The 13,503-nt window shown below is 53.9% G+C and overlaps 3 protein-coding genes across 3 annotated transcripts; 2 read left to right on the forward strand and 1 right to left on the reverse strand.

Moving 5' to 3' along the window:
- Nucleotides 1–2,305: 2,305 nt before the first annotated feature.
- Nucleotides 2,306–4,852, forward strand: J4E86_002167 (uncharacterized protein; the record flags this gene model as incomplete). Its single annotated transcript, XM_051442729.1, has 4 exons — nucleotides 2,306–2,866; nucleotides 3,358–4,450; nucleotides 4,500–4,687; nucleotides 4,742–4,852. 4 exons carry the CDS (start codon nucleotides 2,306–2,308, stop codon nucleotides 4,850–4,852), a joined length of 1,953 nt encoding a protein of 650 aa, XP_051306317.1.
- A 2,902-nt stretch (nucleotides 4,853–7,754) lies between these two features.
- On the forward strand, nucleotides 7,755–9,521 carry J4E86_002168 (uncharacterized protein; the record flags this gene model as incomplete). Its single annotated transcript, XM_051442730.1, has 2 exons — nucleotides 7,755–7,852; nucleotides 7,913–9,521. 2 exons carry the CDS (start codon nucleotides 7,755–7,757, stop codon nucleotides 9,519–9,521), a joined length of 1,707 nt encoding a protein of 568 aa, XP_051306318.1.
- A 234-nt stretch (nucleotides 9,522–9,755) lies between these two features.
- J4E86_002169 (uncharacterized protein) lies at nucleotides 9,756–12,187 on the reverse strand (the record flags this gene model as incomplete). Its single annotated transcript, XM_051442731.1, has 3 exons — nucleotides 9,756–10,288; nucleotides 10,353–10,977; nucleotides 11,042–12,187. 3 exons carry the CDS (start codon nucleotides 12,185–12,187, stop codon nucleotides 9,756–9,758), a joined length of 2,304 nt encoding a protein of 767 aa, XP_051306319.1.
- Between the last annotated feature and the right edge of the window lie 1,316 nt (nucleotides 12,188–13,503).

Below are 13,503 nucleotides of genomic sequence, written 5' to 3' on the forward strand. Positions count from 1 at the left end.
AATATTGCATCGTTCACGCCAGCGGCCGCTACTGTAGGCAAAAGGAATCGGTTGCCACGTGTTGATACCCCTGGCAACACGGCATTATCTTGACGAAAGCCTGCATGAGTCGTCACGCTCTGAGGCTGCCGTAAGCGCCGAAGATCTTAGCCCTGTAGAGCGACCATGGGATTCTTGCGACGATAACCTAACGATAATTCTCTCGCGGCTAGAGCGGGCAAGCTTCGAAAATTCTAAAACCCTTCGAAAAAAAAAATTGACCCCAGATCAGCAGTATGGTCTGATGTTTGCCAGGGTAACGGCATTTGCATGCGGCAACTCGGGATCTTTGGCGGCGGAGGATGCTGCTGCACCGGCATCGCTTCGCAATCACAGAGGCGCCGGGGGCTAAAGAGACGACGGTCGATTCTGATGATCCGAAGCCTTCGCTGGGATGATCAATACACTTGCATCGTCGTTTTCGCTGAGCTTGGCGAGAATGAACCTCTACTCATCCGCTAGCGGCGTCTGCGCTCGCCACGGAATGTGGTTGAACGGGAAGGACCCTTTGCCAACCGCCCTAGAGCTCCGGGAGAACGCTACGATGCGAGCGAAGAATGCATTTTCGTCCCTGTGTCATCATCGCGTGGCTCCAAATTAGGTCCGCGCCCACCGCCAGTCTGAAACGCACGGGTGGATGCTTTTTTTTCTTTGACTTGTAGCACGTGCTGCATCACGCCGGGCAGCTGGGCATCGTGAGCGGGACTATTCCGGAGGAGATTGTGGCGGACCGTATGGTGAGCGTATCGCTGCTTGGCCTGGAGATGTCGGCTATACTCTGCTTACCGTGCAATCAACGTAGAGGGATCTGCAGCAGCGCAGGCGTAAAGAGGCTACGACTCGTGGGAGTTAAGTCGGAGCAATGCCGAAAGCGACAACGATGGGCAGATTGGGCACACCGGAGGCTTGAGGCTTGAAGGGTCCAGCATGGCGGAACTGTGGCAGTAATGCGGGCCACAGCCAAGGAGAGCGATGTCTCGCATGGACAGGCAACGATTCGCTGTCGCTGAGGTGGGGTTGCACACGTGGAAAGTGCGGCACATTTACCACTCTCCAGGCTGAGAAACACGACAATCTCCGCAGGCATGACCGGCTCTCACAGTCAGGCATCGATCGACTGTAGACGAGATGTAGATCTGCCGAGCCTCTTTACACATGATGACGCGCGGACATGGTTGCTCGCAGTGCAGCGTCGCGAGATTTGACAAAGATGCCGTCAGCGATTTGAGTGCGTCCGACCAATGCAGCACCTCCTGCATGTCGAGGAACGCAGGCTGACCAGGCAAGGGTGCAACGTGCATTCCACGTTGTGGTGGCCTCAGCAGCAAACCTCCGGGCCTCTCAGTAACGGCGACGTGTTCCACATGGCCGTGGCACAGTACGACCAGTTCGTGGCAGCGGTCGCCACCAGAACGTTACGCGAAAACGGGTCCTGCCAGGAGGTGAGCAAACGGCGGTGCAGATGCGAAACCTGGGTGTCGCTGGTATGTAAGAGGCTGCAGTGTCTGCGCAACGGCGCTTTGCTGCCTGGGGCGGCGGCGTGACACAGGTCGGTGCTCTGGGACAGGTTTGTGGAAGGGGCAGCTGTCTGCGTCAGGCCATACTGTGGCAGCAGCCTCTCTCAACAGAGCACAGAGGCACAACAGGATGCGCGTATCACTGGCCGTACCGGTCTTGCGTGCAGACGCAGACATGCAGCAACGTCGTCCCCTTTGAGCGCCTTGTCTCGCGTGGTGGCTGACTGAGATGGGGGCAGGCGGCGCCATCGTCGCCCACGACAGAGTGCATGCAGCTGCTCGCCGCGTGCTCAAGACGTCCAGGTCGTCGCAGCGAGCCTCTTCCGGCGGGCCCATGGCGTGGTAGCGGGCGGTCCCCTTTGTCGGCGTGCGGCGCTCAGAGACCTAGTCGTCGGCAGCGTCTCACCGTAGACAGGGGGCGGCAGAGGGCAGGGATGCCTCGTGGAAGCCCTTGGCCAAATACTTTATTCCCATGCGTTGGTGGCCGTGCATGCCGCCATGTGTCTCGTATGCGACTAGGAGGCCGCTGCGGTTAGTGCCTTTGTCATGGCCCAGCTCCAGGGCTAATTCGGCGCCATACTAGGCCATCTTAGCTGTCTTAGGAGGGCGGTGTGAGGGCTGTTCAAGCGGCAGAAGACTCAGTGGTCACGGACCCCCAGACTGTGAAGGCCAATCCCAGCTAGGGTACCCACACATTGCCCTTCAGTGAGGTCCGCGATTTGATTCTCCGCGACCATCTTCTGCTCGGCATGCCCTTCCAGACGACATCTCTTCTCCCCTTGACTGCGTCTGTCTCCTCTGTGCCTGACAGCCTGAGCCCTCCCACCAGCGAGCCCCTCCACCCCCGACCCGATCACCACCACCACCACGACCCAGACCGACTGCCTATCGCACCTGCCTCCGCCGGCTCAGACGCACCTTCCGCGACTTCTTCAGCGAGCAAGAACAGCCCGCCCCCGCCTTCCTCCCGTGCCATCAATCACGCGAGACGCTACACCCTCTCCCGCTTCCCTCTCCTCCGCAAAGGCAGCCGCGAATTGAGCAGGACGCCTTCTACCACAAAGAGCCCCGCCGAATCGCCCTTTTACGCTACAGGTGCACCACGCTCCTCGCAGTCTCTTGCGCGTGGGCCCGATCTTTCCCCTGCACGCGAGCCCGCCAGCCCCCACGACGACGGCGACGTCATAGCTGAAGAGGCGGAAAACACACACCGGTTACCAGACAGGTCGAGAGCAGGCAAACCCGACAAGATGCATCAAACAAGTTCGCGGTTACTCCGCATGACCGACGATGAGCGGCCCTTTACAAGGGTGAGTACAAACATCCAGCAACTTTTTGAATCCGCCGAGATCGGCCCAGCCCATCATTTCTTTACCTCTGTCACATCCCATGGAGCCGGATTCCCTAGTAGGTACTATTCCTACGAGACAACAGCGACCACCTGGGGAAAGCTTGGAAAGTTGGTCACAGTAACCACTATGATCCACTTCCAAAAGCCACCAAAGAGTAAAGGAGCCACCCTTTTGAAGTCTGCGCAGAACCACTGGGCGATCAGCTGCGACGAGCAATATCCCATATTCCCGAGATATCCACGTGTCTATGGAATGGTGGAGGTTTGTTGTAATACTGGATTTACTGCTTGCTTTTTCGGACCGATTTGAATTTCTACCGGGAATGCCGCGTGCTCGGAATGCGCCCGCAATCTGACACCTGCGTTGTGCCTTGAAACTTCCCGCAGCCGCTGCTATAGCAGTACCAAATTTTGAGCGTGGGCAAGAATGTTGCTAACACATCAATCCAGGACTTCAAGGACCTCTTCTCGACGCTTATGGTTTCGCTTCCCCTCACAGCACACCGCGTTCGCTTTAGGATGATCGACTTCACCTTTACATCGGATGAAGCCATTACCAACCTTGGATCCCTCAAATTCTCTCAGTCCAACCGCATGCCAGATCCCAAGGACTCATCACGTGTCGTCACGACGACCACTACGACCACCTTCTCAATGGCCAAGGAGATGGCTCGCTCCGTTTGCCAGAAGTTTCTTGAGGCTAAATTTGTTGAGTCGGTAGAAGGCAAAACAGATTTCATGAACAAGAGCTCGGTCTGGCAACTCACGCCCAAGGGCATTCACATTCTGGAGCGCTTTTGTACTCGCAACGGCATCGCCTCAGCCCACGTCAAGGCTGTCATTGAGTCTAACAGGAACCCGAGACAACTGGTTGTTCTCGAGCGCAACACTGAGACCGACAAGCTTCATCATGATGAACAGACGGTTGAGATCATCTTTCGCCGCTTTATTGGTACCACTGCCAATGAGACCCAGTCAGACTCTGACTCGATACATGAGTTTTCAAAGTGTGATGTCGGGGTCAAGCTTGTCAAACACCGACCTACTTCTCAGCGCCAATTTGAGTACACCTTCAACGGACGCAACGCCGCACAGTGGTTGATGGACTGCTCAACTATGGTTGACCCCCGTGAAGCTATTGAGGTTGGCTCGCTATTCTTGCAGCTCAAACTCATCGCCCCAGTTGATCCTCGCAACTCAGAACACCAGTTCCAACCTTCCAAGCAGGTGCACTACTACATCACCAATCACGGGGAGCGCGTCGCCGGCTGGCTCCTCGAGGAAGTACCATCAGGCGGAGATGTAGCAGTGAAGTCAAGAGATGGCGTTGCTCGCGATTCCAACAGCAACCGTACCAACGTCATCATCCGTAACCCTTCATGGCGTCTATTGTACCGCGAGTTCCTCAAGGAAACCATGTGCGAGGAGAACCTCTCTTTCTACCTTGAGGTCCAACAGTTCAACAAGCAATATCGGGACGCTATCAACGACAAGGGTGATAACAAGGTCGAAACAATTCGGGAGACACTTGCTGCCGCATACGGTAAGACTGAACACTGTCCAATTTACAAACAATCTCTAACCAAATCCAGGTCTGTATAATGCTTTCTTGGCTCCCGGCTCTCCGAATGAGCTCAACATCGACCACAGTCTTCGCACACAGCTGGCTACTCGCATGACTCGTGCCGTTGGCGACGATGCAGCCATGTTGCAGAGTCTTAACGAAGTCGCCTCCTTATTCGAGAAGGCTCAGCAGTCCATCTTCAAGCTGATGTCTAGCGTACGTGCTAACTTCCACATTTGTGATTGTGATGGGTTGCTAATCTCACCACAGGACTCTGTGCCCAAATTCGTCAAGCATGCCAAGTACGGCCCTCAGCTCCGTGGTCTTGATGCCGCCGCTGCATCTGCCTACGTCGCTTCGCCCACTGCCACCCGATCATAGAATGAATATCGCGCCACCTTCACGACCGATTCTGAATCTCTCCGCAAGATAAAACGACGACGATATGCGAGTGCTGAACCATCTCAGGCCTAACAGCCCTACTTGGATAGCTGGCATCACTTTCTTGATGCATTTTTCTTTCGGCTCATCGATCTCTTCTCCTACTCCATTGCATCGAGTCATAGACTGCGGCGTTTTTGGGGTTCCGGGCCAAAACATTAGCATCGGGTGGTCGTTTGTGGGACTGTTCCTCTTTCCTTAGACCTACTCGACCTCCTGTTTACCTTTGTTGTCATTTCTTTTTCTTTCTTCACCTAGGCGGTCATAGCGGGATGGCGATCTGCGAGCACTCGTCACGAAACGTTTCCAACAACTGAAGCTGGAAGCTGATCTCTTTTTCTTCTTCTCCCCGACCGATACGAAAGTTTGAGACCGAAATTCGTAGTAGGTTGCCCAGATCACTCATCTGGGGCAACCACTGCGGCTGTATTCCGGCTGTTATTCCCGTAACTTTTACACCTTCCGACAAGCGAGAGTCTCAATGAGGATGATTGGGTCGACATAGCCACGGTTGTCTCGCCGGGTCTTTTGTCAGTTTAGGTTGAGGAAGGGTGACCATGATGTTGGATGTGGGGAAGGCACCCGTACGACAGACAAAGGCATTTGATGCGCATCGGACGGACGATGCAATGCGACTGAACCCTAGCGCACCCTAATAGGAGGTTTCCGATGATACCCTCATGCTATATAAGAACTCATAACGATACTACACACTTTGTCTTATTGCTGGTAACGACGTCAACGCAACTAATGGCCTCAATAGTGGCAAGCCATGACATGCCTGTATCGTTGGACTGCACGGCCGCCTCACCTCAGCTTCCGCATTACATAAACATGCGCACCACCCTCGTGAAAACATCGACCACGCCTTTGCAAGTCTGGGCCCAAACTCTTTAGCATCCCCTAGCGCTACCCCCTCTGATCCAACATCGCAGCTACCTTCGCAGAAGCACGACCGGACAGACCCTGCCTCATCATCTGTCAGAAGTCAGGACGCAAGACTTGAGCGGACTTCGCGAATCATGTTGATCAGCGAAAATGCCAGGGGTCTCTCAAGTTAACTCCGAAAGCTACTTCTGTGGGCTTTGCTGGTAGGCTGGAGACATCGATGGAGATCACCGAAGATGTGGTGCGTTGCTGGCGCAGGCGATGTGCTCCGGGGTCCGTGGTTGGTGCGGAGGAAGACCGGGGAAGCTGTTTGGCGGAGGGCAAGGCTACGCATCGGAGCTCGGTGCCGAGAGTCGTTGTCGGAATTCGCTTTCGGTGAAAGCTCCGAGAAATCGAATGAACGGAAGGTGTACGTGAGATGGGGTGTTCATGCGGTGATAAGGTTCAAGGGGTGAGAACTGTCATACCATCAAAGTGAATGCAGGGTACACAACGGCGATGCCAGCAACTTGGTAACACGGTGGGCCAAGCCTCTATTTTCTCTGTCTACCGTGATATGATTGTCGGATACTCGTGCCTCGATGCCGAGCTCAGATCTACAAGGCACATGCATCACAAGCGATCAAAACGCCGGTACTTGCTGAGTACGTCAGCCACCTGCACCTTCCGCTGCATAGTCAGCGTTTGCGACTCGACTTCGGAACAACCCTCTCGGGCCGGTGACCATCGTGCATCTCCGACCGCATATAGCCGTGCAGTGGCTTTCAGTGGGTTGCAGATTAGGTTTGTTAGATAGGGTTTTCTTAGAACAAACGGCGCAGTTCCCATGGAGTTTGGTGTACTCCGCAGTCGTGGTCTCTTCGGTCAGATGCAGGTGATGCAGGGGAATATACATGGATTGCGGATGACTAATTCCGTCTCGAACAGCCGTGGTTGCGTCTCGCATTTGATGTATATGGCAGGTGGTAGCGTTTTGTCCCCATGAACCCTCCGACAAGTCTACGAGCATCCTCTTCTGTCCAGTGTGAAAAGGGGGGACCCTGCATCGTGTAGTTAAAGTTTGAAATGCCACATGGTCATGCTGGGTGGCAGAAAACGTGCACTCGGTCCCGAGAATATGGTAAGTTTTGCAAGCGTCGCGGTGTAGGATAGAAGAAGAGACTCGAATGTCAGTGGCGCTAAGCTTACTCCACAGATTACTCATAAAGTGTAAGGTGAGAAGGTAACGGGAAGTTTCTCACCTGTGCAGATGAAGTCGGAGAGACGCAGACAGCGTAGAGGTCCTGGTGATTGGGAAAGAGCAGTATGCGATCTGCACGTCTGCTGTACTTGTACGAATGGACCACTGGATTTGATGGGCAGGGTCTTCACTCGCTCCGTCCTCGATGCCATGCATTGCTAGTTGTTGCTTGTAGCGCCAAACGTCTAGGCCCGCGTACTCCGATCCTGCTTATGGTACGACGCGTAGTCGCGATCGACAGGTACACTTTCCCCGTCGAGCAAGCCTCTGCGAACCCAGGCATTTGTGGCTTGCAACGAAGAAGGCTTGTGTCTCGCGGGAATCGCGGGTTTTGATGCTACATTCGGGGTAGGTAGGCAACGACGTCCGAGAGCCAAGGGGGTAGTGCGGAAGGCTTCCATGGGTGGAAAGAAGGTTTCGGCATGCGGTATCTTGGGCCGAGGCAGATCGGTTGACACGAGACAAATCTTGGAACCTTGGAAGCGTCGCGACCACGTGAGCTGGCGTGTTCGCGTTGCGCGTGGCATCCAGTCCGTGCGCTCTGTTTTCGGGTCTGACGCGATCCTCGAGACTGTTGCGATAGCGGCGATTAGGCACCAACATACAGTCAACACCACAAAGTACCACCGGGTCTCATTCGCGCATCTCAGAACCTCTGTCCTCGATCGCTTTCAACTCGCTTCCCCGCACATACCTCCTCTACACCTCGACACCATGGGCCCGGCGCCGCCCAACAGCCAGATGGCTCCTCTGCCTACAAACCTGCCCTTCCGGCTCGTGAGTAAGACGATCGGGCAAGGCGCATATGCCTCGTACGTTGTAATCTCTCCTCGTCGAGTTTTGGGAGTCATTCGCTCATAGTAGATCTACAGCATCCGCAAGGCCGTCCCGCACAACTCGCCCAAACCCGTCATCGCGATCAAGTTCATCAACAAAGAACATGCCCTCAAGACCGGCCGCCTCACTCCGAAACAAATCAAGATGGAGGTCGTCCTACACACACATCTCGGGAAGCACCAGAACATCATACACTGCTTGGGGTCTGGGGAGGATGCGCTATGGACGTGGATCGCCATGGAGCTGGCCGAGGGCGGAGACTTATTCGACAAGATCGAGGCGGACGAAGGTGTGGGCGAAGACATTGCGCATCTCTACTTCACGCAACTGGTCAACGCCGTGGCATATATGCACAGCATGGGTGTTGCGCATCGAGACATCAAACCTGAGAATGTGTTGCTGAGCGCCGAGGGGGATCTCAAACTCTCCGATTTCGGTTTGGCAGCATTGTTCAAAAAGGACGGGCAATTGCGACTCTGCAACACCGTATGTGGCTCGCCGCCGTACATCGCCCCAGAAATCGTATCAGGGAGGCGGAGCAAGAGGGCCGATATGCTCGACACTGGCTACGCGGCGAACATCTGCGATGTCTGGAGTTGCGGCATTGTGCTCTTCGTCCTCCTAGTTGGCAACACCCCTTGGGACGAGCCAACCAAGCGCTCTGCAGAGTTCAAGGAGTACGTCGAAACTGGGGGACACACTACTGATGAACTCTGGAGTAAGATCCCAGCGGAGCTACTCAGTCTGCTCCGCGGCATGCTGAAAGTCGACCCGAAAGAGCGCTTTACTCTCGATGAGATACGCACACACCCCTGGTGTACACGCAAGAACCCGTACCTGACTGCAAGCGGACGCAATGCAAATCCAGTAGGATTGGCGACACAGATGTTGTCGCAACTACGCATCGACTTCACGAGGCCGCCAACGCAGTCACAAAGAGAATTCTCGCAAGATGCAGACGAAGATGGCGATGCGATGGACATAGACACTGACACAGACCCTCGCCGCTCAAGCGCTGTAAACTTCCTCTCCTCCACACAGCCCGAGACTCCATCAGCAGAAACACCCTTCGACTGGGAGCGACCCCCACGCCTCGCCTCTCACGACGGCATCTCCGCCTCGCAGCCTGTTACGATCCCCGACAATCGTCCTATCAACATGAGCTCTACGCCCTGCTTATCACAGCTTCCCTCATCGACACAGGATATGCTGTCGCAGGACCCATCCATGACACAGTTCAGTTCAACCCCAGGTGTACCTCTGACCTTTACGCAAGCAGCTCGAAAGTTCGCCGATATTCTTCCATCCTATTCCCTGGCGCGTTTCATCTCTCCGCACAACCTGGGTCTCCTCTTGCCGCTCCTTCTTACAGCTCTGCACCGGCTAGGCGTCCCTTCACCGTCTTTCACCGAGACGCAGATCGAGGAAGCGGAAAAAGCGGGGACAGCCTCTATACGGGTGAAGATGGCAGATGGAAGACGACAAGGCTTGAATGGCCATATCGTCATCGAAAAGGCCGTCTACGATGGAAGTGCCTACTGGGAGGTGAGGTTTGTCAAAGCTAGTGGAGATCCTTTAGAGTGGAGAAGATTCTTCAAGAACATGGTGCTTTGTGTTGGAGACGTTGTGCTGCGGCCCAACTAGGCCAGTCTGGAAACAGGACGTGAAGCACGATAGATGACGATATACCCCGGGTTATATAATGATGGGATGGGAACATGTGGGGGGGTTGGTATCATAGATTAATCGCAAATTCAACTTTGGTCGACACTGCAAATCTGAGAAGTGCACTGGTATTAGGTGTCGCATTGTATAGGAAATGGACAGGCGAAGTTGCTATGAACATTGGAACACGATGGCGGAAATACAACAGCCTATCTACAGCATCATAGCGCTGATGATAGCAGCAGCGGTAATCACCAAGCCACTTACTCCTCCAATGCTCGCAGCGCTTTCGTCATCCCCGTTTCCACTGCCTCCGCTTCCGCCTCCATTTCCCTTGGGCTGATCCTCCGCCTTCAGCTCACCCGGACCGTATGCCTTGAAGCCTCCGGAGATGGAACTCGCATGTCCCGTAGAGCCCTCGACACACTTGCTGTCATCCTGGAAGGCGTCCCAGGCTTGCTTCCAAGCAGCATCAGGATCAGCGTAGGTAGTCGCAGTGTAGAAAATCTTGCAGTCACTGGCTTCGTAGATGTACTGGAGAGGTGTTCCAGAAGCATCGCCTTTTCGGACCTGGTCTTGGGACTGAAGGCGCGATGATCGGTCTCCGGCGCGTGTAAGTACTTGCGGGACGTTGGCGACGGCAGAGAGGGCGGCGTCATTGTCAGAATAGGCCGATAGGGAAAGAGCGGTGCTTATGTTCAATGCGACTTGGGCGTACTGTTGCCAGAAAAACAGAGGGGTTACTTCTAAATCACAGTGTACCATGTCAGCGCATGTCTCATATGTAAAGCTTACAGGGATGTTACTTACCACCACCCTTTGATCCGGTCACAGTTTGGATGGGCTTGTTCTCTGGACGGCCACCGACTGTCACTGCCTTTACACCGGCGATGTTCTTTAGCTCTTCGTGGAAAGAAGCGCAGGATGAACCACATAGGGCATCGGTGTACATGACGACGTTGTCCGCCTTGAAGGGGGTGGGGCGAGTACCGTTCGTGAAATACCAGTCAGGGGGGAGGATAGACACTTGATCGGTATAGTTGTACCGCATTGTCCTCGTGAATGAGTCGCCGTTCAATTCGACCGGACCATCAAAGTCATCCCAGCCTTTGAAGTCGGCCCCGTCAGCATTGCGGAAGTGCCACCATGACCAGTATCTGTACATGGAGCCTTCTTCTATGCTCTCATTGAGCAATGAGGCATACTCATTAGCTTTGGCGGGATCACTTCTGATCTCATTGACCGCATCGCCAATCTTGACAAAGGCATCGCTGGCCCTGTATCGCTGTCCAGAGAAAGGCTCCATTTCGGGGAACAGCTGTATGAATGTGTCGAGAAGTAGATTTGTGCTGCCGCCGCCATTCTCGCGCAGATCGATGATGAGTTTCTGCTTGTTCTCGCTCACGCATTGGGTAAGGAAAGAAGAAACGGTTTGCTACATGGCGGAGAAGATGACGTCAGTTCTTGTCTGCTATGCATGCTGTGTATCAATGACTTACCTGGAAATCCGTGCCGAACTCACTTTCGGTCAAGTCGGAACCCGGGTTACTGAATGATATGATCTTGAGGACCGCTATATCGTCATAACCTTCTCCACTGAGGAAGGCACCAACAACAACACCATTCGAGTCTGCTGCAACAATGTTCTCCGCATAGGAACCAGGGGTGCTTCCCATCGTCTGTCGTTTGTTGCGATTTGTACCGAGAGGAATTCGAGGAACTGGTCCGGGAGCACTAGGTGCGACGATATGGTCGAATACAGAAGGTAGCTTGGGTTTTGGAAGAGCGACATCGGAGGAATCAGAAACACCCTTTGTGCTAGCTGAGAGAGGTGAATCGGTTGAACCGACGCAGAAGGTATCGAAGAAAGATTGTCCATCAGTCACGCCAACGAAGCTGCGATCTGTGCTAGCTCCGTTCGGAACGGAAGCTGTAGAGCCATTTGCCCAAGTGATATCAGTGCTAGGGCCGTCGTATTTCGTTTGATCCATAAACGCGCCAGTGTTATCCGTGTCTCCCTTTGCTAGCATGTTGTTGAGTAGTCCATCGGAGTCGATGTACTGTGACCAGGCATTAGACGTCAGGAAGTCGTATGGGTTCTGACCGTTGATTTCCGTGATCTCGGAAACATCTGAGCTACCCTCGGCTACGCTTGCAACATCATCAGCCAAATAGAGCTTTGGAAGCGCTTTGCCGTCCTCGGAGATGGAGGCAACATTGGCCTGTCTGAAGAATGAGAACACCTGAAGTATATCAGGCCGGTAGTTGAAATGGAAATTTCCGGTCCGGATAGTGATGTTTTGGATGGCAAGTTGAACCGCATATTCGCTGGAGAAAGAATCGAGGTTGTTCTTTACGTTGTCCAGTTCGGCTTCGATGTCCAGGGGTCCAAACTCCCAGTCATCGCCAGGTTTCTTCAGCCATACGAGTTCAGACTGGAACTGCCAAAGCTCCTTTAGCTCATCGATAAGCTGAGAGTTTCCTTGGACGTCAACAGGGACTGAATCCAGACAGTCAAACGCGGCCTGTGCCTCGATACTCGTTGATTCCTGGAGCTGCGACGCAACACTCGCGCATGGCTCAGAGGAGGAGGATTGTGCTGCGACGAGTGCTGTTGAAGCCAAGAGTAGGGTGTTCTTCAGCATAATGATGTGTGTTGGCCTCGAGGCCGGTCTCGTCCGAAGAAATAGGAAGGATTATTGGCGGCGCACGAGCAGTGAATAAAACAAAGTAAACTGCTCAACAAAGTAGTAGGAGACCCACGTGGCCGAGGGGGAATTGACAGCCGAAGTGTTGGGAACTTCAAAAGCTGGTGATGTCTCAGCTGAAGGACTGCAGGACGTTCCTACCTGATATAGGAGTATAAACGAGTAAACGAAGCAGAGGCGCACCCTGAAGTGCTTTACCTTCATCGGTCTAGGCTCTCGGGAGGCCTGAGCCGCAATCAGATGGATGAGTGATAGCGTCAGGATCTCCGCAATCGACACCCGCCTTTGAATTAGCTAGCCTGCTAGTAGGGCTGAAAATCTACAACCTACCAATAAACAGCGCTCAGCTGCGATCTATGCACCGCCCATCCGGCGTCCACAGCCCATCTCTGCACCATGGAACAATGCAAGCCATTGCAAAGCGCATTGCGGGACATTATGTCTTGGCTCAAACACACAAGTGCATCGAGGCGTTTACTGAGGGACGTGGATTGGAATTGCGCGAGACCACAGGCGAGTCCAACCGCCAATGGGATCATCAAACGCTAAGTGCAATAGCTTTTTCTCGCATGTCTATGTCGCTTTTTGCTGGTGTGCCACCGCACAGCAATAGCGCGCCAAGCATGGCACAGCATGCAGCATTGAGGGTGAGGCGCGGACGAGTATCCAATGCAGCATGGCGCTTGCATGGCTAGGCGAGCGATCAGAGCTATTACGGCCACCGGTCAGGGTCCACCAGACAGATTCTTGACAGAGGATGGCAAGCTGTGAGAACAGCCAGAGTTTGTGAAAATGTGCAATGTTCAGATGTTGAGCGTACTGGATGGATGTTGTTGTTCATGTTACATTCTGTAACATGAATATGCCCCTGAGGTTGTGCCAAGACCTCTACGTTTGACAGGCACATCTCATGTCGTGCACGCAGTTCAAGCACTACCTCTCAAAATTTACCACATTTAGAAACATGACGAATCGGATCTGCCTAGCGGAAGGCTTATTGTACGGGATGCTCGTTGCATCATCTTGAGGTAGACTACAAGCTCAACGGGATACCATTCATGGATAAGTGCCATCTGATGCTCACCCGAACCCGCCAACACTAGTCCCGATCCCCTACCGGTCAGCGCACACTTTGAGACAGTGCGTAGTACATGGCTTGATATGGCTGCCTCCCGAGGTGCAAGACAGGTCAGAAGCTGAAGTATCAGGCAACCGACATATTCGGCCCGTCAAATACGAGATCGCTGTTTGGC

This window comes from Alternaria arbusti (assembly GCF_024043155.1).
Source record: "Alternaria arbusti strain BMP 1465 chromosome Unknown scaffold_2, whole genome shotgun sequence".
In the NCBI taxonomy this organism is placed as follows: domain Eukaryota; kingdom Fungi; phylum Ascomycota; class Dothideomycetes; order Pleosporales; family Pleosporaceae; genus Alternaria; species Alternaria arbusti.